The sequence below is a fragment of the Gymnoscopelus braueri genome (genome assembly GCF_963280865.1).
Source record: "Gymnoscopelus braueri genome assembly, chromosome: 10".
NCBI lineage: Eukaryota > Metazoa > Chordata > Actinopteri > Myctophiformes > Myctophidae > Gymnoscopelus > Gymnoscopelus braueri.
Window position 1 is genome coordinate 24,733,974 of NC_137611.1, and position 26,642 is coordinate 24,760,615.

The following is a 26,642-nucleotide window of genomic DNA, read 5'->3' on the forward strand; positions in this document are numbered from 1 at the left end:
TTTGAAAATGTTTGGAGAATGTAGAAAATGTTTGGATGTTTTTTAATAAATTGTTTTTTTTTTTAACTTAAATCTTCTCTTCTGGGGTCCATGGCGCAAAACATTTACTCCACTGTATTTGAAAACTTTAGTTTACTAGTTACTTTGTAGATTTGGATTATTATTACAAAATATACATTAACCACTTCAGCCCTACATGTAGGCTATATACATTTTGGCCATTTGAAAAGTAGCCGATCTATAAGCTCAAAATGGCATTGTGAGCTTGTAGATCTGCTGTTTTCAAAAGATTTTTACACATTTGAAAACTTGAAATCGGACATTCTGCACAATGAGTACTTTTAAAATGGTACTTTAAGTACATTTTGATGCCAATACGTTTGTAGGCTACTTTTACACAAGTATAGCCTAGGCTACACTTTGAATTCCGGTCTTTTACTTGTAACAGATTATTTCTACATTATTTGCAGCATTGATACTTTTACTTAATTAAGAATGTGAGTAGGCCTACTGGGGATGTGAGTACCTTTTCCACCACTGGGCTCTCTTGTTAAACAGTCGCACTCGGCACTATACTCTGGCTGTCAGAGATGCTCCATTCACAAGCACAGGGACACCGCTGAGAGAGGAGAGAGCAGTTCACTCTGTCTGGACCAATTATCTCTGGAACAGCAGCTTTCGCCATGGATGCTACAATATTTCAAATCCTGTTCGGAGAGTTCGGCGACCCAAACTGTAGTTTGATGGACGCTTTCCAAGACACTTTTTACGAGAACGCGTCCCTCTTGTTGATGAACACTGACGGTAAGCTGTCATTCATTGCGTGTTTCTTCTGGACGTTTATTATGAGCACTTTAAACTACTGTATGCATTGAAAATAGCCGATCTACAAGCTCACAAGGCGTCGCGATGCATCGCGTTGTGAGCTTTGCCTTGAAAAAAAATTAAAAAAAATCTTGAAATAAAATGTGGAATATTTGGAATATTTTTTGATGAATTGAGTAGCCTACACAGGAGGACCCCAATGGAAACAGCGCTTTCTTCGGTATAACCCTCTTAGCAGACCTTGTATTGAACTGTAGGCTACTGTAGGCTACTTTCCTGTGCTTTTTTTTTGCAAACTGATAAAGTATGCAATCAATCAACCAATCAATCAATCAATCAATCAATCAATCAATCAATCAATCAATCAATCAATCAATCAATCAATCAAACAAACAAACAAACAAACAAACAAACAAACAAACATTCTAACAACACAAATCTGGTAGGCCTACGGGACAAAACATTTCAGAGAGCTATTTTCAACCATTGCATTGCATGCACCAGAGCAAATAATAAGCGTATGATTGCTTTTTCCAAAGGTGCTTATTATTGCAACGCCACGACCGATGAGATCGGGACCTGCTGGCCACGGAGTGGCGCCGGGCGGATCGTGGAGAGACCCTGTCCCGAGTACATCAACGGGGTCAAGTACAATACAACAAGTAAGATACATAGTACATCAACGGGGTGAAGTACAATACAACTGAGATAGCCTACTGAACTCTTGCTCAACCCTATAAAGTCGCTCCACCCGCGTTATTGACTTTATGCATTTCTTTGCATTATGCTTTGAGCGTTCTCACCAAATCAATTCTGCAATAACGTAATACCTGTCAATATACTCTATACGTCGTTGGCCTATTCTTAAAGCCTATATCAGTCAAATGTGGTCCTGCCAATAATAATGATAATATAGCCTACTAATAATAATTAACAGTGTCCCAATAAATTATTCAATTAAATTGAATTATTATTATTTATTTTTCCAGTTTAAGTTTAAAAGGGTGTAACAAAAAAAAAGCTAAATTAGCCTGTAGGCCTACATGTATGAGAAAAAGAGAGATAGTATTACATAAAAGTTTTGGGGGCACAGTTCGATGATGTCCCAGCTGGTTCTCAACCTTTTCAGGCTGTGACCCCCCAAAATAATCATATTTGAAGTGAGGCCCCCCCACCCTGACAAGCACTTGGAATTGTAAGATTTGAGGCATTACATTTATTTTGACTCAGATGCACAGACAAATGTTGTGAAAATAGCCGATCTACAAGCTCGCAACGCCTTGCGTTGCGGGGCATTGTGAGCTTGTAGATCAGATATTTTCAAAATGTTTGTCTTTCTTATAATATTTGATAATTTGGCCAATGTTTCACCAGTTTTTATGTTATAGTTTGTTGATTTAGTTTGTCACTTCACTGTCATCTGAGGACCCCCCCCCCAACAAAAAAAAATCATGTGGGGACCACTGCTACATATGCAATAAATCCTCCTCATGAGAGACAGTTAATTCTGTCACTAGAGGACCTGAATTACAGTATACTATTTTAATAATGTCATTAATGTGTTAGAGGGGGTAGTTCATTCATTCCGCATCCCACCCCCATCCCTCTACCCTTACAGTTCACAGAGATGATGGGTCTACTCTGTGTGCACTGCACTTTAAATGTCTCTGCTAGTCGTTATGAATCTTGCTCTCGCATGTAGAAACCATTTCTGACATGCTGTGTTGTGTATAGTTAGCTGGTGTGTTGGTCTGAAATCTCTGTTTACCATGACAGCACCTGTTCCATTGCTCAGCCTCCCTCTGATTTTCTGCACGCATTGCTGGGTAGTACAGTATGAGTGCACTGACTGCAGGTGAGATTACTATGACTAGATAATTCTGGCAGACCATGCTGCCAAAAGCACAAGTGAGTCAGTTATAACTGAATTAGATTACATATTGTGTTGGATATAAAATGTGACAGGAGTTTCTAGGTGATAACAAAATCATATCCAAGAGCAGGCTTGGACTTAAAACTTGCACCTTTTGCTCAGACCTGAAAATCTGAAAACAGATCATGCATAAGTTCAAACATTCCTTATTAACAGCGTTATCTTGGTTTGCTCTGTAGTTCACTGTAGGTTTTTTGTCACATTCATGTGCACTTGTAAGAATCCTTAACAAGGAATAATGATGTTTTGCATAAATGCCTCATATAATTTTTCTTTTCTATGCTATTCATGATTGTTATAGCTGTGTATGATCAAGGACCATATTTTGCTCTTACGTCATACAGTACAACGTATACATCTGGTGGAAGTTGACGGGAGTGCTACAAATTCTCAGGTTCAACATCGACAGCATTTACTTTAAAACAAATGCAAATGGATTTTTGAAATGGGTTCTTAATAGCCCTCATTTGTTTTGGTACTTAAAAATCATTGTTCTTGGTTGAGGTTATAGGGTTATAGTAAGTCATTCTTAATTTGTTCATGATTTAACTTTTACCAAATGCTACAGCTCATCGTCTCGGTGAGTGGTTTCAAAGGTTGCATTTCAAATGACCCATCACTGTCAGAGTTCTTTATTGATTTCCATTTGCTCAAGCAATTCCACTGTGCTGAACATGAGGGTCTTTCAATGCACATCCAAATACACACATAATGCATACAATACAATCTTGTGAATACAACAGAAGTTATAGTTGCATTAACAAACATAATTGAGCTTGTAGTGTAGGTGCATGTTGAGCAAAGTGTGAAACAGATAAAAAAGAATTACATAATAGAATAAGCTTCGCAATAGTCCTAAATGCATAATTGATATCAATTCACTGAACCCAGCAGGGTTTTACAACATTGGGTCACATGGGTTCTGAGCCACGTGAGGTGTCATGATGTGATTATCCTTGTCTTACTATGGTATACACAGTAGGCTATATATACGCAAACACAATGAGCAAACAAAAGACAAAGCAGAACAGTTCTATGCTAAGAATATCTCCCACCTCCCTCTCTGTGTGGAGTTTGCATGTTCTAACCGTGTCTCCTAGGGTAGTTAATACCCTCACAAAAACATGTAGTAATCCTGGTCGCTATATCGCCTCCCCCATGACAGCCTGATGGAGGGGAAAGGAACTGGTTGGAATAACGTGTTCCTTCCACGCGCTACGTCCTACCGGGGAAACTCCCCCCTGTCAGGTGATAAGAAGTTCAGTTGGCTCTCATGCATTGAAGGAGGCATGACCTCGGCTCTGGGCTCCCTAGGCTGGCGGGGGGAGTGTAGCGCCCAGGATCACTTAGATAATTAGCACCGGGTGAAAAAGGGTTACAAAATTGTGGGATAAAAAAAAGAATATCTCCCAACATATGGAAGCTTTTGAATGTATTCATGTTATTAAATTACATTACACATTTATGTTACACCTAAACTCTGGAGTTTCGGTGTAGTCAAGCTTCTTTCTCAGCTGACTCATTTGACTTTAATGGGACTAATAATAATATATTGTTCTGCTTTTCAAATGGCATCCGTAAGAATCCTCAGGGCAGTAATGGAGTTTTCATTCTATAACGTTGTTTATTAGAACAACAGGTCAAACCCATGGATTACAGGGACTCCATTATATGGGCCATTATACTAGACCCCAAGTAGTTGGACATTAACCCATTAAGACCGGGAAAGCAACCACTTTAACCATTATTTTATACTTTGGCTATTCAAAAATAGCAGATATACAAGCTCATAGTGCGGCACCGAGTGCCGCGCTATGAGCTTGTATATCTGCTATTTTTGAGAAATCGTGAAAATGTGTGCAAATCTTTGAATATATTGTTTTAAAGCGAACATTTTTTACTAAAATCTTTGCTTCTGGGGGTCCCTGGAACATTTTTTTAGACGGGGGTCTGCGGCCAAATACATATAATTTTGGGGGTCCTTGACATGAAAAAGTTTTAGAACCACTGATATATATATTTTGTTCCAGGGACCCCCCAGAAGCAAAGATTTTAGTGAAAAATGTTTGCTTTTAAAAAAATATATTGAAAGATTTGCATACATTTTCACGATTAAAAACATACAAGCTCATAGTGCGGCACTCTGTGCCGCGCTATGAGCTTGTATATCTGCTATTTAAAAAATGACACCGATTCGTTCCCGGTCTTAAAGGGTTAAAAGATGTAAGTACAGTGTTTGACCTTGATGAGTGTTTCAGTAACCCTGTAAAATGAACAGCTGAGTGGGGTTAATGTTGGGGACATGTAATTTGACAGTCACTTAAAGTCCAAGGTTTCTCACAGATCTGACCCCATCAGGTGTGGGGCTATAAATTGCCATTTCCATTTCGTTCAACATATAAATATTAATGCCTGTGGAGTGCCTTGATAAGAAGGATATGCATTTTTAAACCTCCCCGTGTCCTTGTTCATCCAGTTCAATGGTTTATAGAAGATGCACTTCCCACTGTTGGAGCATAGTTGCTGTACAGTATGTGTCACAAAGTCATTCATTGTCAGTGCTTGGGGGCTACTGTGTCACTCAATAGCTGGCAACCTGGGCTAGCAAGGTCTGCAGATGAAAGTATGACCCTGGTGTCAAGGTTTCAATTATCAGGCCATACAGTGTATCTCTATGCCCAATAGCTGACTCTTCATTGTAAAAGCAACTCACCTTTGCTGTGTGTGATCCTCTATCCTTGATTTCTTTTGTATATAATGCACCACGTAGGCCTACTGCACATTCAGTCAAATCAACAGTGTCTACACACTTGTTATCACTGCAATGTTGTTCATTATTTGTGATGGTAAAGACAATTTTCAATACATGATAAGTCAATTGAAAAACACTGTCTACACAGTAAATTCAATTACTCCTTTTAATTGGCCGTAAGGAAACAGTGGCTGTGTGGCAGGTTTAGGAAGAACAACAGAGTTTTGGCAGCATTGCATGTTGGGAATAGAACTTGTCACTTCATTTTTAAATCAGAGTTATGAATCATGTACAGTACTACTGCAGGGAGCAAAAGCAGTTTGTTTTTCAGAGGGAAAGATGAACTGTGTCAAACTTAGATTTCCTGGTAATAGTTTGAGAGTGTGCCGATTTTTACGTCACCTACTGTATTTGTTCTTCCTTTCCCAAACAGATTGACAATTATTTCTAGAATTCAGGACATAATTTCAGTGACCAGAAATCAGGTAATATACAAAGCTCTTATAAAACTATAGGTTTAGATTCAAGCGTAATACCCAGGCCCGGCCCGGACTGGCCCTGTAATTCAGGCCGGGAGTCATACACTCTTCCAGTCCAGACCACCTTCCCAAATGCTAGGCTACATGAACACACATGAACACGCCTGCCGCCCGCACTCACACACATGCCTTGCGCATGCACATAAGTGACAGCCTGACAGTGCTTCAGACCATAACAATTGTCAATTTTGTCTGAGATGTTTCTTGTCAAAAAAACATACATAAATATAATACAGTAGTAGTCACTACAACACTCACCTCTACTGTACAGTACTGTATGTCACAGGACAATCCATATGAATTCAACAGTTACAGCATTATTCCTTTCCTCATTGGCAAAGTAATCACCGAAAATTCTTCTTATTATTCCATATACGGTACTGTATACCAACAGTCACACACAAGTTCTATATGCAGTCCAGTGCTTTTCTATTCCCTACATACAACATACCATCAAATCTTGTCAACAAAATGTTTCCCTCAAAACAACAGTCACAACAGGACTCCTAAAATAATGCTATACTATGGTATTATGAAAACGTGATTGTCTTATACACATTCGCACTACCCTAGAGGAACAAATGCCACCCTTTTAACATTGCCCTATTATAGCGCCACCAGGAGGCCGATTTTTGCAACGCTTTTTTATATTACTCCTACAAATTTTGTCCAAACATCATGCAAATCGGTACACATTATCTAGTCAAGATGGTTGGTATAGTCATTCTGATTGGCGAATTCCGAACATTGCTGGACCACAACAACCTACCTGACCTGGCGGAGACCTGTGCTCCGAGGAGCACTTTTTCTAGTTTTGTCATCAAATTAGCTTACCAATAGTCAATATGCCAATACCAATATTCAACAAGAGTAGAATAACAGTAAGAATAGTAAACGTATACAGTAGTAGTTCTATGTCAAAAGCAACGTTCAATTTGTGTGATGTTATTTCAGTAACAGTAAAAGTTGACAAAGTCAACTCACTAAACTATAAGAGACTAGTAGGTTTTATGTTTGTGATAGTTACCACTACAAACCACATCTACTAGCACTACATTGAATAAGCTTTGTACAGTAACAAGTAGCCTAATGCCAAAGTTATTTTTTACAGCTAAACATTCAGCCATATACACGAATCCACGGAGCGCTGCCCTGGGCGCAGCCATTGCTACGGTGTCAACGCTCCGCGGACGCGACACCGCAGCAATGGCCGCCTACAGGCAGCTACAGGCAGCGCGTCTGTGGATTCGTCTATAGAATAGCCTACCAATTGTGTCATGTTATGAGCTAAATCTTTACAGCTTGTTACAGGCTGGTGAGAATACAATACTTAGTAACATAATCCCTAGGAACTCACTATTATATCAGTTATGTCCAACTGTGGACTGTTTGTTGTGGCATCTAGGTCTGTGATTCTCAATTAAAAATGTAAGGCCCCACAGCTGCAGTGCATAATGTATTGATTAAACCACGGAACTGAGAGCTGCTAAATGATTAACTGTTAATCATAGCTGGTCTAAAGCATTCCTGAGAACCCCATTTGTGTTGAGAAGAATCAGTGTTGTGCAACTTACTTGCGACTGCAGCAGCATATTTGACTGACAGGGGGTTTGAATATCAGTCATTTTGAAACCGCCGCCTCCACAGGACAGACAGGCCTTTATTTCTTGTCCTTTCAGCTCCACCACTCTTTTTCTTACCGGGAATGGGCTTGGGGTCCATATTTGATAAAGATAACATGACACAAACGTCAATTAATCTCTCCTTCTCAGGAATCTCACAACTACTCCTCTCTCACGTTGCTGTTCTGTTTAGGGTTTTTTAACTGCACTGGTGATGGGGGCGGGGTGGAAAGCGAAACAAGCCATTCACGTCTTGATCCTGCCAAAAAAAACTTGATTACTGACATTTCGAGCAATCCAACTAACAGGCGCTTAGCCTATGTCTGACAGCGCTGCGCGGCCATTTTCTGCTTCTTTTTTTTTTTGCAGACAGGCCAGGCAGGCCAATCAGACGGCAGGCCACCGGGGATTGTCCCGCCCCTCCCGACAGGCAATCCGGGTGTGGTAATACCTATAGGGCATAGCAGTGGCGGCCATTTTCTGGTTCCACTTCAAAATACTCAATGCATTTTTCCCATTGACATCTCCAAAAATATTTATATCAATTCATTTAAGCCTAGAATCAAGCCATCCAGGGTCCTGGTGAATCATATCAACCATATTTTTCTGTGATTTTATATTTAATTATATGATATACTATATTTAATAAATACCCTTTGTTTTGCCGTTTTCAAAAAAATGTTTTCACAGTATCAAACGTTTTATGGTCATGATTCACCAGGACCCTGGATGGCTTGATTCTAGGCTTAAATTAATTGATATAAATATTTTTGTAAATGTCAATGGGAAAAATGCATTGAGTATTTTTAAGTGGAACCAGAAAATGGCCGCCACTGCTATGCCCTATATCAGTGTATATCAACCCTGGCAAACGTCCCAATTTTGGGCCGGGGCTACTGCTGAGGTGTGCCGCGCCGTTTGAAGAAGGTTTGAAAAAAATATCATTTTGAAAAAAAAGAAACTTTTTTTTTTTTTTTTTTTTAAATAATAATAATCAGGCATGCAAACAGCCCCGAGGTGAAAAGGGTGACAAATGCTGTTTTTTTCCCGGGTCAGGTGTCACACTATTGCCCTATTTGGATTCAAAACTGCTAGTGGAAGCTGAAAAGCTACAAGTTTGCATGTCTGAATAATGCAAAAACAGAAATATTTGTTTGCATTTGCTTTTTTTCTCCCCCATATATTTTCATGATAAAAAAGTGCGTATCGTATCGAAATCGTATTGAAGTTGTGTGCCCAATATCGTATCGTATCGTTTCGTGAAATTAGTGTATCGGCACACCCCTAGTTTGTGTATATAGATATACCGTAAATATATATATATATATATATATATATATATATATATATATATATATATATATATATATATATATATATATATATATATATAATTATATAATATATATATACCGTATATCTAGGTGTGCCCTGGGATTTTTTGGCTATGCCAGGTGTGCCTTGGCACAAAAAAGGTTGATAGACACTGCCCTATATAACTTTGTTTGGGCAGCAACTATTTGCGCACGTAAGTCATGATGTCTGAGTAAAGAATGGTGGCACCTTATATTAAATGAGTTTCAGGCAAACACAACCTGTGTTGATGAGGTGGTGACCACGGCAGGTAATAATGTTGATTTTTTTTTAATTAAATGGTTCAGGAAACCTGAAACTCTGAGGAAGACTATTGTCGAAACGTGTCATGTCATTTTAATTACAATATTGGGCAAAATATCTTACTGTAGACAAGTGGAGGGCAATCTGGATCGTTCAATTGTCCAGTCTATCACAATGTACTTGGTAAAGTCCTATAATAAATCATATAAAAATAATTGGGGAATATGTTCAACACATTTTACAGGCATCTATATGTAGTCTCCTTGCAAGGTTGCAATCTGAAATGACAAATTCAGATGAACCTCTGTAGACTAAGCAGGCCTCCACCATGAGCTGAGCTAAGTAACTATAAATCACTGAGGACACTTTTGACTGCAACTAATTAAGACACTTGTGACTGTGAGTATGTTTGAAATTGTGTCCGTTAAAGTCCTGTTTCAAAATGGAGCAGTAATGTGCTGTGCTCAACACTGATAGAAGCAATGTATTTTCCATAAGAAGCTTGATTTCCTCCCCTTCACAGCATACTGTTAAACAATAATTACTTAACAACATGTTGCCATTTTGGAAGGAAAGCTGAATTAGTGAGAGATACTCCAAAAATGTTTACTGCACATTCTGAAAGACATGAACTGGTGAATTACCACTGCGTATATCTCTATGCTTCCACCCGAGTTATAATATCTAGAGAACGGACGGCCCCGCCCCCATCTATTCATTTCATTGAAGTTGCTCACCCAGCGCATGAAGCACCCGGAAGTATCCTCTTCTTCCGCATTTGAGCACCAAATGTTGGTGCCATAGGGTAAAAAATAATAGAGAGGTAATGAATGCGCAGTAGTGTCACCTCCGTGCACAACCCTGTGCGCAAGCTCATGAGTCGAGCCCATTGGTCGAAATCGGTTTCGCTCGTTCATGTGTCTGGCCCCAGCCGTAATAAGCTGCGGTACCTATGAACGGCCACCATGTCCAATGCGCTTCACTGCTACCTCTCGGTTCTGGGGGCTTGGTTGGTGCGCACTAGGGTTTCAAACGGTAGAAGCATGCACAGTAGCATTTTAAATGCAGAAGTCTCTTCACTGGGCATCCATTTGTTGTCTCCGCCGGGCCGATCTCCTTATGCTGGCGCTACAATAGCCCACTTCACGTTTTGGCCTATAACTGGGATCCTTGGATCATGACACAATTTATAGGCTTATAGGCTTATAGGTTTGTGCCAGATAACATTTTCTGCCATAATGCGTTTTCTTCAAAACACCCTTTTTTGCTACTCTTCCTACAGATTACGTCAAAAACTCGCACAAATCGGTGCGCATTATCTCGGGGGTCTTGTGATCAAGATGTCTAAGTTTGATTTTCAGATCCCATTCCAAGTGGCTATGACCAAAGTTTGCGGGCCAATTCGGCCTGGCGGAGACCTATGCTCCGAGGAGCGCACTTTCTAGTCATATTTTTGCACTCACAAATTAATGTGCATTAATACAGTAACATTCAAACATCTATTTGATTTACTAATGAATCTTCACACATAATTTCACACTTAGATTATGAGAACATTGCTTAAGAATTACAGTCAAGATGTGCTGCCTGGCAGTAATAGTGGAAGGCCTGTCTTATAGATTTTTGCCATTGATGCATGTAAATCGTGCTGTGTAATCATTATGAACATCAATTATTAACATAACTATGCTTGGATGATCCAGTGTTATATAGTGTTTTGCTTCATTTGCAAACACAGTGAGAGATCAGGGTGACCTAATAAGCTCATTGCTGTCTAGTACAGTCTGTGGTGGTTCAAATTGACAGATATCATGGTGTTCTACATTAGTCTGCAGGGTGAGATTTGCCGGGGGGGGGACGGGGACGGGGACGGGGACGGGTTGGTGGGATCATGCCTCTGTTTTGATATGCCCTCTCTCTGGCCATTCATTTTTATCACCAGTGGGGATATGTTTTATCCATGCTTCTGGTCAGACTGATGTAATACATGCAATTTACAGTCTGATATGTTTGATATTTGTGTTTTATGATAATAACACAATTTAACAATATCATTAAAAATGTATGTTAAAAATGTGTCAAAACATAATAAAAAGTAAAATAGCAGATCTACAAGTTCACAATGCGTTGCGATGCGACACTTTCTTTTCTTTTCTTTTCTTTCTTTCTTTTTTTATTTTACAAATCAAGCCCAATGTCCAGCAGGAAATTGTATATTAAGGACAAATGCAGTATAATGTCAATTCCATTTTGGTTCTTGTTCTATTGTACTGTTGTAGTAAACTCCAAATACAACGTTGTCCAAATAAGCACAGATCAAGTAGAACTACAAAGATGGGGGAGAAAATTATCCGCTGTGGCGACCCCTGGTGATAAGTCACCCAAAGAAGAATAATTAGAGCTGCAAAATTGCATGAATGTGTCTGTACAGTGGCCAATAGTGATGAGCGGGCCGACCCGTAACCCGCGGGTCAACCCGCGGCGCGGGTGGGTCGAGTCAGAATTTCAGAGGCAATTATGCGGGCTGCGGGTGAGCGGGTCAGCCACTTTCACACGCAAAAAAAAAAAAAACTATTTTGAACAACATGCGTGTTTATTTAGCCCATGACAATGTTGTGCTACTGTAGACATTTAAAGCGACGTTGGGTACTTAAAAGAGCGCTATATAATATATATATATATTCCCACCGCGGGTCGCAGGGCGGGTTGAGCCATAGATTTATATATGGGTTCGCGGGGCGGGTTGAGGCGGGTTGGGTTCCGTCGCGGGTTGGGGCGGGGCGGGTCATGAAAAAACCCGACCCGCACATCACTAGTGTGGCCAAGTATGGCACATGCACCATTTACATGACAAACAAGTTGTACTTACTGTAGATTGGATGTAAGGATCAACAGGAGGACCAGTCATATGGGAGTTTTTTGCTCTCACAGTTGTGAGATAGGCAATTATGAAAACATTCGGAGATAAGCTCATTTCAAGCCTTTTTTTACGTTTACTTAGTGGAGGGAATAGGCCACTGGCTGGAAATATTTTAATATATGGCTATATCCAGTCCTTGGCCAGCACTTGTGGAACACCCTTAATGTATAATGCATAGACTCTTATTGTATTCTTAACTTGGTTTATAATTCTGTATGCATAGATTTCATGAAATATGACTGAAAATACTCAGAATACTCAAATCATACTGCAGCAGCAGTGTAATATGCTATTTTTTTGATTGATTGAATATTTTATTAGGCAAAACATGTAAAACAGCACAGTTACATTTAAAATACTTTGTCTAACAGGTCCGTTCATAAAAGTCCTTGCGGACTTGTTTCCAATGAGGGCCTTGGTATTCAATTCATAGACATATACAGTATGTGGCACTACAGTTCAAATATCATTACAAAAAAAACAGCAAAAAAAATAAATAACACTATGTACAACAAAAAAAATAAAAAAAGGGGAGAAAATATGTACAAGAACAGGGGGGGGGGGTCTGCTGTCTAACGGGAAAATGGTACTACCTCCTCTTTTGGCCTCCTGAAAGGTGATTTTTTAAAGCTATTTTAAATGAGCCCAGCGAACTGCATTTTTTGAGGGATGGAGTTAGACTATTCCAATCCTGGGTGGCAGTGCTGTAGAAGGAGAATTTGCCCATGTTTGTTTTATGGGTGGGTGGTACCAAATTGTTGTTAACGCTCCCTCTGGTATTGTGACTGTGGGTGTCGCTAACCTTTTGGAGGTATTTACTCAGATATGCGGGAATAGCGGGCATATCGGGCAAATTTGCATTTACAATTTTGAAGGCCAGTCCCATTTTTAGTTGTTTAACCCTGAAAGGTGGGTCATGGGCCCCAATCCGAGGAGTAGCCGAATCAGTTTGTTTTGGGAGGTTTGAAGCTTAGTCTTCAGTGACACTGAGGTGTTGGAGTATCAGGAGGTGCAAGCATAGTCAAAAAGTGGTTGAATCAGGGCCCCAGAGAGGGTCCTGAGGGCCTGAGGGTTGACAAAAGAGGAAACTCTGCCCATAAATTTGGTTCTCTGGTTTACTCTTTTGACCACCTTTGTAGCCATGCTTTCACCTGTCAGGTATTTGTCAAGAATACAACCCAAATAGGTAATCTCTTCTTTGCTAGAGATAATTGTGTCATCGACTTTGCCTGCCTATAGATGGGTTTCCTGTTTGTAAACATGAGAGGATGATGCGCGCGCAGTGGAGGGGTGAGCCTATAGAGGGCGCTATTACCCACAGCAGCTCTGGTCAAATGTACATTCATAAAAGAAATGGTCTTCACCGGGTTTAATGAAAGTAGATTAAATTATGCAGTTTGTAATATCTTCTTTACTCAATAAAAATGATTTGTCGGAAGTTGGATCTGTTTGTATATAATAGCAGCATTATGCCTATTATGCCTATAATAGCAGCATTATGCCTATCTAAATCCCGAACACAATAACAGAGTGAAGGGCGCTTCCGGTTCGTTCTACCCCAGGCATGCGCAGATTGCGCACTCTGCTCTGTGATGACGTCGCAAGCTACACTACAAGCTACACTACAAGCTACATGGCAAAAGTAGCTAGCTACATCGACACTACTTTTTTTTTTTTTATCTACTTCATGATCAAGAACAACTTTCCACCAAACAAATAGGCAGGCAATAAATGCTCAGTTCGATTGTTTATTATAATGTATAATGTGTGATGTCAAACAAAACTGACATTTTCAAATAATATTCCTATATATTCCTCATTTTGTAAGTAAAATCAATTGATCAATTGAGACTGTATTTAAATCCAAATACATATTTATAAAAAGTATGAATTATCAACTCTACTCTACTTTTTCAGGCCGTGACCCCCCAAAATAATCATAATATTTGAACTGGGGACCCCCCAAAATAATCATATTTTAATTGGGGGCCCCCAAACCTGACAAGCACTTGGAATGTAGGAGTTGAGGCATTATTTTGTATGACTTGGTTCCACAGATTAAAAAAAATGAAAAAAATTCTCTTTTTTTAATAAAAAAAGGCCTTAAAAGCCCATAAATGGTCACTTCACTGTCATCTGGGGACCCCCCCAAAATCATGTGGGGACCCCCCTAGGGGTACCGACCCACAGGTTGAGTACCACTGCTCTAGATGATCTTTTCCCTCTTATGTAGCCTACTGTATGTATTTATTTTAGTTTGCCTTTTCTTTTCCCCACCCCATAATGTTATTAATTTTCTGCCTACAGTGAAATAGCAGCTATCTATTAGTTATCTGTTGACAAAAAAGGGCATTGACTTGTGTGCTGTTTGGGAACAGTTGACAATGGTTACGTAAAGCTTTTCATCAGCTTATTTGGGGCTTATTTTTATAGACCTGGTTGCTTGTTTCTTTCGCACAATTTGGCAAGGCAACACTGCTTCTAATGGCTTTGATCATAGAGTTATAATATATCGTCTGTGATCCATGCTCTGTGGCTGCTATCAACAGCCATGGCTGGGACGGTGGATAGGTCTTTCTGTTACTGTATGATCCATCTAAAAGTACCATACAACTGAAAAGTATCGCGGACACGTTATTATGGATCCCACTGCGCATCGCGGACTGCTCTTCATGTGGTCTCTGGTCTGTCTGTATTGATTTACTTCCTGGTTTGGCATGACCCGCCCTATCATGCCTCTGATTGGCCTACCCGTAATGTTCCTTACCCAATCGTGAGTCGTCATATCTAAACCAACCAATCATCATGGATTTTCTCCGTGGATTTTTTTTTTCTTCAGAAAACTTTATTTGCAGTCAACTTTTCTCCAGAGAGTAACGTGTAGTGTTTGTTGGACGCTACGTCACTACTTGGGTCTAAAAATAGCTACACTACAGAAAACGCTACTTGGTTCAAAAGGAGCGACGCTACTTGGTTCAAAAGGAGCGACGCTACCATCACGCTACTGGGAAATGTAGTTAAGCTATGTAGCGTCACTACTTGTAGCTAGCTACTGCCCAACACTGACTGTAAGTTCCGAAGACTTAAAGTCCAGACTCTCTGTGTGTAACTGATTTCTTTTTACCTTACAAATCTATCTTCTGGAGCATCCTAAATACAAAATAAAAATACATAAAGATTACCCGACTGAGCAAATTAGATAATGTAGTGAAACCTGCAAAACTGTGGGCTTTATTCAGCCTAATAGGCTCTTGGCACAGCAGTCATATTGGCAAGAAATTGGGCCGCTTCCTTACTTCCTTCTCAGGTGTTACCAATGATACCAATTAAGGCTCTGTTCCATTTTGGTCAAACTGAGTCAGAGTGCTACTATTATCCAAGACAAACAATAGTAAAGCAAGACACTCCATCTCCACTTTACTTCCCGTATCTGTGTGACATACGTAGGTGGTCACCTTAGGAATCCAGAAGTAGGTCATGACAGCAATGCACGCAATGGGAGATCTACTGTAGGAACAGTAATCATCTAACATCAGACGGCGCCCACTTAGGCGACTATTTGTGGATCCTTTCACAGTAATTATAGTTAGACCTATTTCATCCCACAGGGGAATTTCCGTTTTCAGCTTCACCTAGCTGAGTGATTCACAAGTGAGCGTGGGGGGAAGTTACGGTTTAAGTGTCTTGCTCAGGACACCTGGACACATTGCCGGGGCTCGCACCAGGCACCTTCTGCTTCCCAGGCAGGCTCTCTACCCATTTGGCTATGGCAGCCTTAAATTAAGCATATTTGCCATTGTGCACGTTGGTTCACTGGACAGGCTCTGCTACACTAATTGGACAGAGCCTTAATTAGTATGATTGGTAACACCTGTGAAGGAAGTAATTGCCCGATGTTTGGCCAATATGGCCCCTGCATAGAGCCGAGCTCTCCGGAAATCAGTTCCATAAGGTAGACAAACTGTAAATAGTTGTTTGGCCAGGCAGGCAGGCAGCCAATTATTTTTGAGCCCCTCCATGTGTCTTATCGTCACTGTCGGGCGGAAAACTTGTATGTACAAAACCAGTTTTCAGGAAATGGAAAAAATAACCTGTGTTCCAGTGAATCCAATTTAGTTATTTAGTCACAAGCTCTTCTGGTTAAATATTTATGAAACCCACAGCTTAAACACTTGCTGTGTTGCTGCTCATTCCCACAAGAAATACAACCACTGAATCAAGTCAAAACACAGTTAATTTACAAGCTTGTTTTAAAAGCAATGGCTGGCGGATATCTGTGCACCGCAGAGCACACCTTTCTACTGTAGTTATTTATTTATTTTACATTTCTGTATTGAGCATGGATATTAGGTTATTTTCTTTCATTCTACATTCTCAAGCATTAATTTCCATGCATTTCAATATCCCAAAGATTTACCACATCAGAAGGATCCGCAATATTAGGGGTGGCAGTCTTTTTTCTTAATCTTCATCTTCAATGAATAGAACACAAACGGCTTGTGATCTTTTGGAGTGGTTCCCAAGATCAGTGTTTCCCCTACCAGTCAAATTAGTACCAAATCACAATAGAAGTAACCCAATGGCACTTTTAATAAAGAGCAGGTCTAGAACATACTCTTTACAGCCCATCCCCCCGCAAAGCAGTAAACCTAGGGGAAACACTGAAAGATTAATCTGATGGCTCAATCAATACACCCAACTAGGAACTTTCTATTGACATTATACATCCATCCATCCATCCATCTTCAACCGCTTATCCGGTATCGGTTGCAGGGGTAACAGTTCCAACAGAGTGCTCCAGACTTCCCTTTCCAGAGCAACATTAGCAACTTCCTCCTGGGGTATCCCGAAGGCATTCCAAGGCCAGTGTGGAGATACTGTATAATCCTTCCATCTGGTCCTATTAGTCTGCCACAGGTTCTCCTCCCTCCTTTCCGAGTCAAGGAGTATCGGTGAGTCTCTCACGTATGACTGAACTTCTCACCCTATCTCTAAGGGAGAGGCCGGCCACCCGTCTGATAAAACTAATTTCGTCCGCTTGTATCCGCGATCTTTTACTTAAATATAATTATATTGCTTTCAGTTGGAAGGTCTTGTTAGTAAAGGACCACAGCATCATACCAGTAATCCCAGACAGAAGAAATAGGATTCCCCCTTTCACATTATATTGCAAGTGACCTTGTGCCTCTGCCTAGCCTGCAGGCTTGAGTCAGCAGATGAGATTTGAACAGTCACCTCTTGACTGGCCATGGTGCACGACCTCGTGTGTGCAACCCCAGGGCCCCTTGCCACCGACCCAATGATCATAACGTCACTGTCGACCAGAATCTTTGTATCTCCATATTCCACACAGCTCTTTGGTCTTGTCGATGTTAAGAGCCATGGGTTGTTCTTCTTACATCATTGTATTGTGTTCTCGAACTGTCTCTGTAGGCTGTTTCATGGTCATTAGTGATCAGGCCTATCACTGTCGTGTCATCAGTGAACTTATTTAGCTTTTTTTTAGATTGCGTTAGTTCTCTCTCTCTCTTTCTCTCTCCCTCCCTCCCTCTCTCTCTCTCTCTCTCTCTCTCTCTCTCTCTCTCTCTCTCTCTCTCTTTCCCACTTGTTTATTTTTAACCTTGATCATTCTAATGTGGCCGGACAGCCCCCCAAAAGAGGACATGTTCGGGTAAAAGAGGACGTATGGTCACCCTATGCAGTCTCTTTGTTTCTCTGTCTATTTGTGTTGTGTGGACTGTGTGCATGCGTGCAATGTAAAACTGGTGTCGAAAAAAACAACAACTTGCATTTTAGTAGAGATCTAAACTAAAGGTTTCAATGATGTCATATAGTCTCTCTCGAGCCAGACTGTTGCGTCCCACAATTTTCAAATTCTTCTGTCATACGATCTGTACATGGGAAGCGCTGAAACCGATCTGGGGGTGAAGTGGATGTCCCGCCTTTCCCCCCCCGCGTCCATCTTGTCTTTGCAGTTGAGAAAAAATATATAAATCATAACATTGTGCTTTATGTTGGGATTAGTGACAGAACATTGTGTTACATACACATTTAAGATGTTACTATACTAGACAATGATGTATCCATCAAACATAGTACATGATTATACAGTATACTATATAAGAGCATGCTGTTAATTCGATGCCTTTTGCATCTACAGTCATGAATCTAGTAGGGATCATTCTGGGTAACGAGACTACAATCTACATGACCCTTGACTCAAATTACTAAGTATTGGTCTCCAATTTGTCAGTTTTGTCAACACTAGTGTATCAATGACACAACATTGAAAAGCCAGTTTCAATGCCCTTCAAGGAACCATATGACACATAAGATGTCAGCTTAATTGTTTCAGCAAACATAAAACATAATCTCTATAGTCATTGCTGAGTCACAGGCAAAACTGTAAAGTAAAAACAAGCTCTGAAGTATTGCAAGTTTAAAAGCTGACAATGCACTGTGCTTGACAACTTTATTTTGGAATTGGAACTTGGAACATTGACATTGACTTTCATTGGTTAATTTTCTTGTTTAGGTGATTCACATCTGTGGCTAAAGTAGATGTTTTAAAGACAGGTTTATAGTGTGTGGTTGTATTATAGTAGATGTAGACGGTCTTCTCCGCAAGCCAAAGGCGGGGCCTTCACAATTCCAAGTTCCTCTTTTTTAGACTCTGTGAAATACATGTTTTTATGTGGGAATTTCCCTTAATTCAATATCCAGGCTTTGAAACCAAATGTAGAGTTTAATCCAATCCTCAGCACCTTTTGGAAGGATATACTGTAGGACAAGACAAAATACGAAAGACAAGACAGAATACATCTTATGACATGTATATCAATTACACTGTAAGATATAGGTCCATCTACATTATGTTAAATAAAGCTGTGGATATTCAAGCTAGTATTCATTGAGCAGAAGGTGTAAGGTGATGACATTTTCCCTTTCACTCATATACAGTATAAAAGCAAAGGCACGATTTGTGACTACCGTAACTGCAATTTTCAATTGCATGCTGTTTAATTATGGCTACGTACTATGAACAGAAATAAAGCGAAATTGCGCTTGGGAGAGATTGAAAGAGATTGAAAGAGGGAAAACCATCTCATATTTCTCAATCAAAACCGTTCACGGAGGCTCTGCACATTTGTCATCTTCAGGAAATTTCATGGCAGTCATGCATATAGTTCCCATCGTATCGTTATTTCCATTGAAGAAAGAAAGGGAAGAAGAAAGGGGGGGGGCAAGGGGGAAAGGAGATCAAACAAGAAAGATCTTGTTTGATTTCCTTTACCCCCTTTCCCCCCTCTTCTTCTTCCCTTTCTTTCTTCTATGGAAAATAACGATACGATCGGAACTATGCATGAAAACGAATTTCACCCACTTCTTTACTTCTGACAATAAAGCTGATTCTGATTCTGATTCTCTGCGTTCATGATTTGTGTCATTTTGTGCAAAACGGTAGCCTAGAATCCTGACTGATTCGCAATGGGCCACCCCAGCAAACTTTGGAAGCCAATCGTAGCCAATCTGAATGGAATATGAGAAATCTGACCATTTTGTCTTGATCACATGACTACAGAGATAATGTGTGAGGTTTTGCGTGAGGGTTGGAGGAAATCGGTAGTAGTAGAAAAAGGCGTGTTTAAAAAGACGCAAAATAAGCGAAAGATCTTGGCATGATCCAAGGAATACAGGGGAAAGGACTTTTGATTCTATGACCTACGGTTCAAGAGTTATAGGCCAAAACCTGAATCGCCTTGTTATAGCGCCACCATGAGGCCGATTTGACGGACAGGGGCAAAACATACAGTAGTCTCCGGCCTTCGACTGCCCAGCCTAGAGGAGACAATGACTACATCACGTAAAGGAGTATTGTACAAAATGGGTGGGCATGTATTCCTGACTTGGATCGTTCTCGACTTGGGACACACACTCAGGTAGGCCGGCGCCTGAAGGGTGCTGGTCTTGTAAGAATTAATAAGTAAACATATGAATAAACATACAATATACTGTATACAGTAGGGAATGGACGTTGGTGTGTTAGTAGACCTTAGGAGACCATCAAGTAAGAACAAGGTAGTAGTAACGTTTGGAAGGCATGAACAGACAAAAAATAATAAACAAATTAAACTGTAGCAGCTGAATGGCATCTTTTGATTGATTGATTGAATACTTTATTAACAAGCTTTATAACAATGCAGGTAGTACAGTCTAATGTTATGCTAAAACAATGACACAAAAAGCATACTAACAATGCAATAGGATACAAATATAATACAAAACATATTGGAATAAAACTCAGTAGAATCATAAGGTATATTTACAGAGAAAGGATGGGTGGGGGTGGGGGGCAGAGGAGGTGTTCAATGAGTTAAACTGTCCACTTGTAGTTTAAGGACATCAATTCTTTTAGGTTAGTTTTGAGTTTGGATAGGGAGTCGAGAACCTTTATGTAGCATATTTTGGTAGGTCATTCATTCCACACTTTGATGGCAGTATAGTAGAATCTGTTTTGTGTTAAATGTATTTATAGTACAGAATTTAAAGCATATTCAATGTTACATGTAGCGCAGATGGTATACTTGGATCTGGAGAAAATATGGAAATGATATAGAAATGCAAATATCCTACTGGCATTATACTGACCCTTTTCAAAAGAGAGAATCAGGTTTCACAACATAAGTCTGTAATGCTACTGGGCTGGCAGTACTCAAAACTTTAAACCACAAGGCCTCATGTGATCATCATCTTTTGTTATAATAAGACATATATCTCTCAATGACGTTCACATCGTGTTATTGTAGCAACCCCTCTAAAAAGTTATGTAACCCATTAAGACCTGAGGCAGATTCAACGAATCTCTTCTAAATCCTAACAGTTTTCTTAAAAACGTATGTTGCTATATCTGTGGTGCTCAAACGTTTTCACGTCAAGGATCCCCAAAATGCATTTGGCCGCTGGCCCCCATCTAAAAATATTTTGTTCCAGGGATCCCCAGAACCAAAGATTTGAGTTAAAAATGTTTGCTTTAAAAATATATATATATTCAAATCTTTTCAACAATTTTCAAAAATGTTCAAAAATAGCAGTTCATATGAGCTTGTATATCTGCTATTTTTGACATAGATGCTTTCCCGGTTTTAATGGGTTAATCTATCAATCAAAACAAGTTGGAGAAAAAGGAAGAAAAAATAAGTATTGCAATAAAGTATGTGTAGAAATAGAAAAAAACTAAAACAAAACAACAACAGCAACTTAAAACAAAAAAACAACTGTGTGTGTGCTGGCCTACGTTTGTACGTACAGTACAAGATCCAACATGTCAAAGTTCATAATGTCACTCTCCTCTAGAACAGCTGTGACAGGTCTTTACATAGCCCACAAAAGGTGTCCATGTTTGTTCAAAAGTTCTCAGTAAACCTTTTAACGAAAATCTAATCTAGTGTGAGGTCAAAAATAATACATCCTTGATCCATCTATTATGGGTGGGTGGATACACATGATTTCATTTAAGGAGTATAAGGCATCTAGCTAAGAGAGAGGTAAAGGACATAATTCTATTAAGATATAATAGTCCCTGACGGCAGTGGTGTGTTCTCGATTTTTTTGGAGGGTATACTATAACTATTCCCTGCCTAGTTCCTCCCACATGTACGGCACACGCGCGTGTATATAATTAATTAATCTAAAAAAATTGCTCCACGCGCGTTTCTGCCGCGCACACACTCGGCCAGGCCAACTCAGGCCCAGTTTCACAGTAACACTGAGTACAATTACAATATGCGTTGTACTGATTTTCTACTGTTTCTAATGTTAATCAACCTGTAACTCAACCACTTCGGAGCTGCTTTTAGCATTAGATGCATTTTCAATGCAAAGCATGGATTATTACCATAGAATAGTGCAAGGATTGTTATAAATAAATGCTGGTTAGGCTTATCAGATATAATAGCAGTGTAGTGTTAACAGCGAGCATTCCTGTATCTATTACAGAATAGTATTAACTTGGCATCGAAGACACAAACTGATTCAAGATTTTGCTGTGCTATGACGCGCACTTTGAATACTAATGAAGTACTCAATTCAGTGACCTACGTTCAATGAAGTGAATGGTTCTACTCTACATGTAAAGTGTCTTGAGACAACTTGTTGTGATTTGACACTTTAATAAAATTGAATTGAATTGAATTGGCAGGTCGTTGAGTTAATGTGTGAATTCCTTCACCAGTAGCCATTAATTATCACCTCAAGAACAATAGCCACACACATGATAAGCCTTCACCTCGAGTCAGACTAGTCAGACAGACCGCATTCTTGCCTATTACTGCCCCCCCCCCAGCAGCGTATCAGATGCGTAGCAACGTATTTGATAGGACGTCTCGAACGTTTTTTGGATGTATACGATGGCACCGAAAAAAATCTACAGGCCACACTGCGTATACAGCGTACCACGCTAGAACACACCACTGCCTGACGGGAACACCAAACAGGCCAATGTGATAAGGGTGCCATTTCTTCATAGGCCTCGTGGGAATGTGTGTGGAAAATTTCACGGAAGCTGCGTTCATGATTTGATGTTTTAAAACGGACCAATCCTGCAAACTTTGGAAACCATTGGGCCAATCAAATTGCCACTCGGCACTGCACACGGGTCATATGGGACACACACGCCAAGTTTGAGGCCGTTCAGTCGGGTGGTGCCCGAGTTATGCCCACAGGTTTTGTGAATGAATAGATAGATAGATGTGTAATTCCTTTTTCCTATCTTCGATTACATTTGGATACTGTGTGTTGCCATGTTCTCACCCCTTAAAGCTGACAGAACTGAGGCAGAAAGAATCCCCAGGGTTTTATTCAGCTGATCTAAACAATGCTGATGTGATGATGTAAAAAAGAAAAAAAAGAACCTAAGGCTTGTCAAAAACATGGATAGATTTACTTTTGTCATCAACACTGTGGTAGTGTTTGTGCCTCCATGTCTGCAAATCGCATTTTGCACGTGACCCTGCCTTTTACAGTACATTTAGACAGACGCTTGCCATATGAGATGAGCTGAGATGAGATGAGAGATGAGATAATACTTTATTGTCTGCTGAAGCAGAAACCGTTGTCACAGTCTATGTGCTCCTTACATTCCTCTCTCTATATATATTATATATATACACTCAAGAATGTATAGAATGTAACCTGCTCTATGACCTCATTATGGTTCCTAACTAGATGATCTTTACTAGCCTTGTGATACATGTGCAGTATGTGACACTAAAATCACAAGTTTGCACTTGTTTATACTTTCTTTAAATGTGTGTCAGGCTGCATTCAAGATCCAATATTTGTCACATGCTCATACATGTGTAGTGAAATGTTGGCGCGGCATACTTTACCAGACTGTTCCCACAGTGTCCAATGTAACAAAAACAAGATATATTAAGTAAGGTAGATAAGATATATAAAGTAAGGTAGTAAAAGTTAGAATACAAGGTTAATAAGTAGTACTAAGTAATAAAGTGAAAATTGTCGAAAATGTAACCACTTAGACCCTGTTTTCAACAATAGCGAAAATATCAATATCTGGCCCCCTTGTATGCTTCACATGATGTTGCTGAGTTTCATATGATAGCTTGATTGATAGTCTTTATTAACCTGAAAATGATCAGAATCTGAGCTTTTGATTTAACCACCTGCAGGCACTGATGAATTCTGCTGTGCATTGCTGAAAGGGAAAAAAAATCATTAAGACAACGTAAGGTATTTAAACACCATAATTGTGTATTTTAGTGTTTTCTTCAAAACACACCTTTTGATACTACTCCTACAGATTTTGTTCAAAAATTGATAGACATTCTGGAGTTTGCGGGAGGGGATGGGGGGGGGGATGCCACAACGACAAATCATTAAAACAGCGTCCGATCTACACCAAATTTTAATCACCCACTGAGAGGCCTCTAAATAACGCTGCCAACCCTTAGGGGTGCTACAAATGTCACTGTTTGTTGCAGATACTTGACACCCCCCCCCGTCCAAATTAGGTCTACACAAGAATGCTACGAATGGCATTAGGTGTCACATGGGAGGACCACATCAGAAACGTGGAACTCTATGGGGACCTACCACGGGTCACAGACAAGGTCAGAGAGAAAAAGGATGAGGCTGGCTGGACACTGCGTCAGGCACCTGGAACTGGTGGCAAGCAAACAGACACTGTGGGAGCCAACCCAGGGCAAAACCAGAAAAGGAAAGAGGCGCACCACCTACATAGATACACTGCGGCGCGACAGCAGAGCTAACAACACTGCAGAGCTCAAGACCCTGATGCTAGACAGGAGGGTGTGGGGAGCAGCGATTCAGGACTCCTGAGTTGGTGTTGTCTAGTCTGCACTCGCACTTGCACTCGCATCGCATCGCATCGCATCGCATCGCATCGCATCGCATCGCATCGCATCGCATCGCAAAGCCTCTTTCACTTTCTCCCATAGGGGGTGCAACAAACATGAACAGTCTGTCACTTTGTGTCCTGGCGGCTGCACTGCAGAGCTGGCACAGGCCTGGGTAGACAACCCGGCCTGGCAGAGACCTGCACTCAAAGTAGCGCACTTTTCTAGTTTCCATTTGAATCATTTAAAACACACCGTTACTTTAAATGTTCCACGTGGGCCGTGGCAAAGCATTAATATTAGTTTAGGATCTCTTTTTTCTCTTTTTTCAAATATACTGTACGCCATCTTTAGATTCACCACGAGGATACTATGTTACACTTTCAATAGAATAAATAAAATCCTGAGCTAAGGTTTGGAGTTTGTCAAGAAATGTGGTGCATAGGGTCTGTCTGTCAGATTGTGCTATATGAGAGTTTCCCTGTCACACATACAGTAGTATCTTTCTAGCTTCTCAGTACACACTATGACATCCCAGCAAGAGGAAGTAGGACTGTCTGCTGTCATGTACTGTACCTCTATTTCTTGATGAAAGAAAGACCAGGGCTGTGTTTGAAATCACTCACTACTCACTATATAGTCCACTACATTTTGTAGTGCTGTCCAAATGTATAGTGAGAATTATTATACCCTTGTGGACTCATCATACCTTACAATGCATGGTGAAAAGTAGTGTACAACCTATGGTCACTAACCAAGCAGTAATAGTGTAGCCTGGTAAACCCTCCCTCCGGAAATCTCATTTGTAATTTATTTCAGGAGTGAGTCTGGCATGATCGCCCATTCTGCAATTTTGGCTGTGGGCTGGAGTTGGGCGGGAGTAATACCGTTGACTGACAACCCCTTCAGCCAATCAGCAGTGTCCCACTTCAGCATTTTTACCACCTCCAGACTAATGTGACGCAACGGGACTTTTGAGACGGCCATCCCCAAAATAGGTTGCCTTATTCGGATACATGCGTGTCACTGCCCGCCCCTGCCGGTTCTCTAATTTTTTATTTTTAAATAGGCTCTGTCATGATTAATTGACCACATATATGAAGTTAAACAACTAAATTCTATCCAAACGATATCTTAAAAGTAAATTCCGTGCCTCAAAAAAGAAGTTTGAGAGCGTTTTAAAACCGAAAGTAAAAAGTTAAACTGCCCACACAAAACAATAGCGGCTCGTTCCATTTTTGTCGGCTGCACTCGCTCTCATTCGGGCTCACTCGAACTCGCCACCTGATTGGCCAACTGTCGCTGTCAATCACAGAACGATGAGCGACGACGCTGATAGGCTCGTCCATTTGGTGAACGGGCTAGAAACGCCCAGACAAGCCTTCAGGCCAGACTCCTTCCTGAAATCAAATGGAAATTAGATTTTCCGGAGGGAGGGGCTTTACCAGGCTAGTAATAGTGTACACCATCGTGCATTGGGGTGAAAGACAAATTGCAGACGGATGAGAGGATAGAGAGCATTGCAAGCTTTTGTACATATAATATTTATAGTTTTTATGTTTTAATTGTGCAACAGCAATGATGTAATTAACAGTGACCTGAGTAGTGTCCAAACTACTTTTTATTTTTATTTTGCCAATGAGCTCGCTATAGTCGTCAAGGATAAAATGAGATCACGCACATCTACACACCCTTTAAAGGCAGGTGCTGAACCCAAAAGAACCAAACATCAAAGGATAATTAATAGGCTTGCAACTGTAGCTCCCTTCAGAGACTTTATTTAGGCATCCAGAGTGAAATTTCAGAAGCAGAAAGCTCTTCCTTCAGATCATAGTCCTCTCCATATACAGCCCCCTACTGTATAGTGAGTAGTTAATACTGAATAAGTGAATGACTTCAGACATACTAGGAGAAAAAACATAGCTGGTGCAGTCATTATTTTATTTGCATAATAAAATTAACAGAACAGATTAGACAAAAAAGGATGAAACTCATGGATTAACGCTAGCACCTTGAGAGAAAAGATAGAGTATGAGAGACAAAGGCTGGTTCTGAGA

The 26,642-nt window shown here is 40.3% G+C and overlaps 1 protein-coding gene across 1 annotated transcript in view; it reads left to right on the forward strand.

Moving 5' to 3' along the window:
- Positions 1–683: 683 nt before the first annotated feature.
- The window catches only part of LOC308093711 (corticotropin-releasing factor receptor 2), a gene marked incomplete at both ends in the record, with an annotated part of 44,009 nt that continues 18,050 nt past the window's right edge, over positions 684–26,642 (forward strand). The window contains 2 exons of the mRNA XM_080440041.1: positions 684–804; positions 1,365–1,487. Of these exons, the coding sequence (XP_080296167.1) occupies positions 684–804; positions 1,365–1,487 (244 nt within the window). The remainder of the gene's footprint in view (positions 805–1,364; positions 1,488–26,642) is intronic.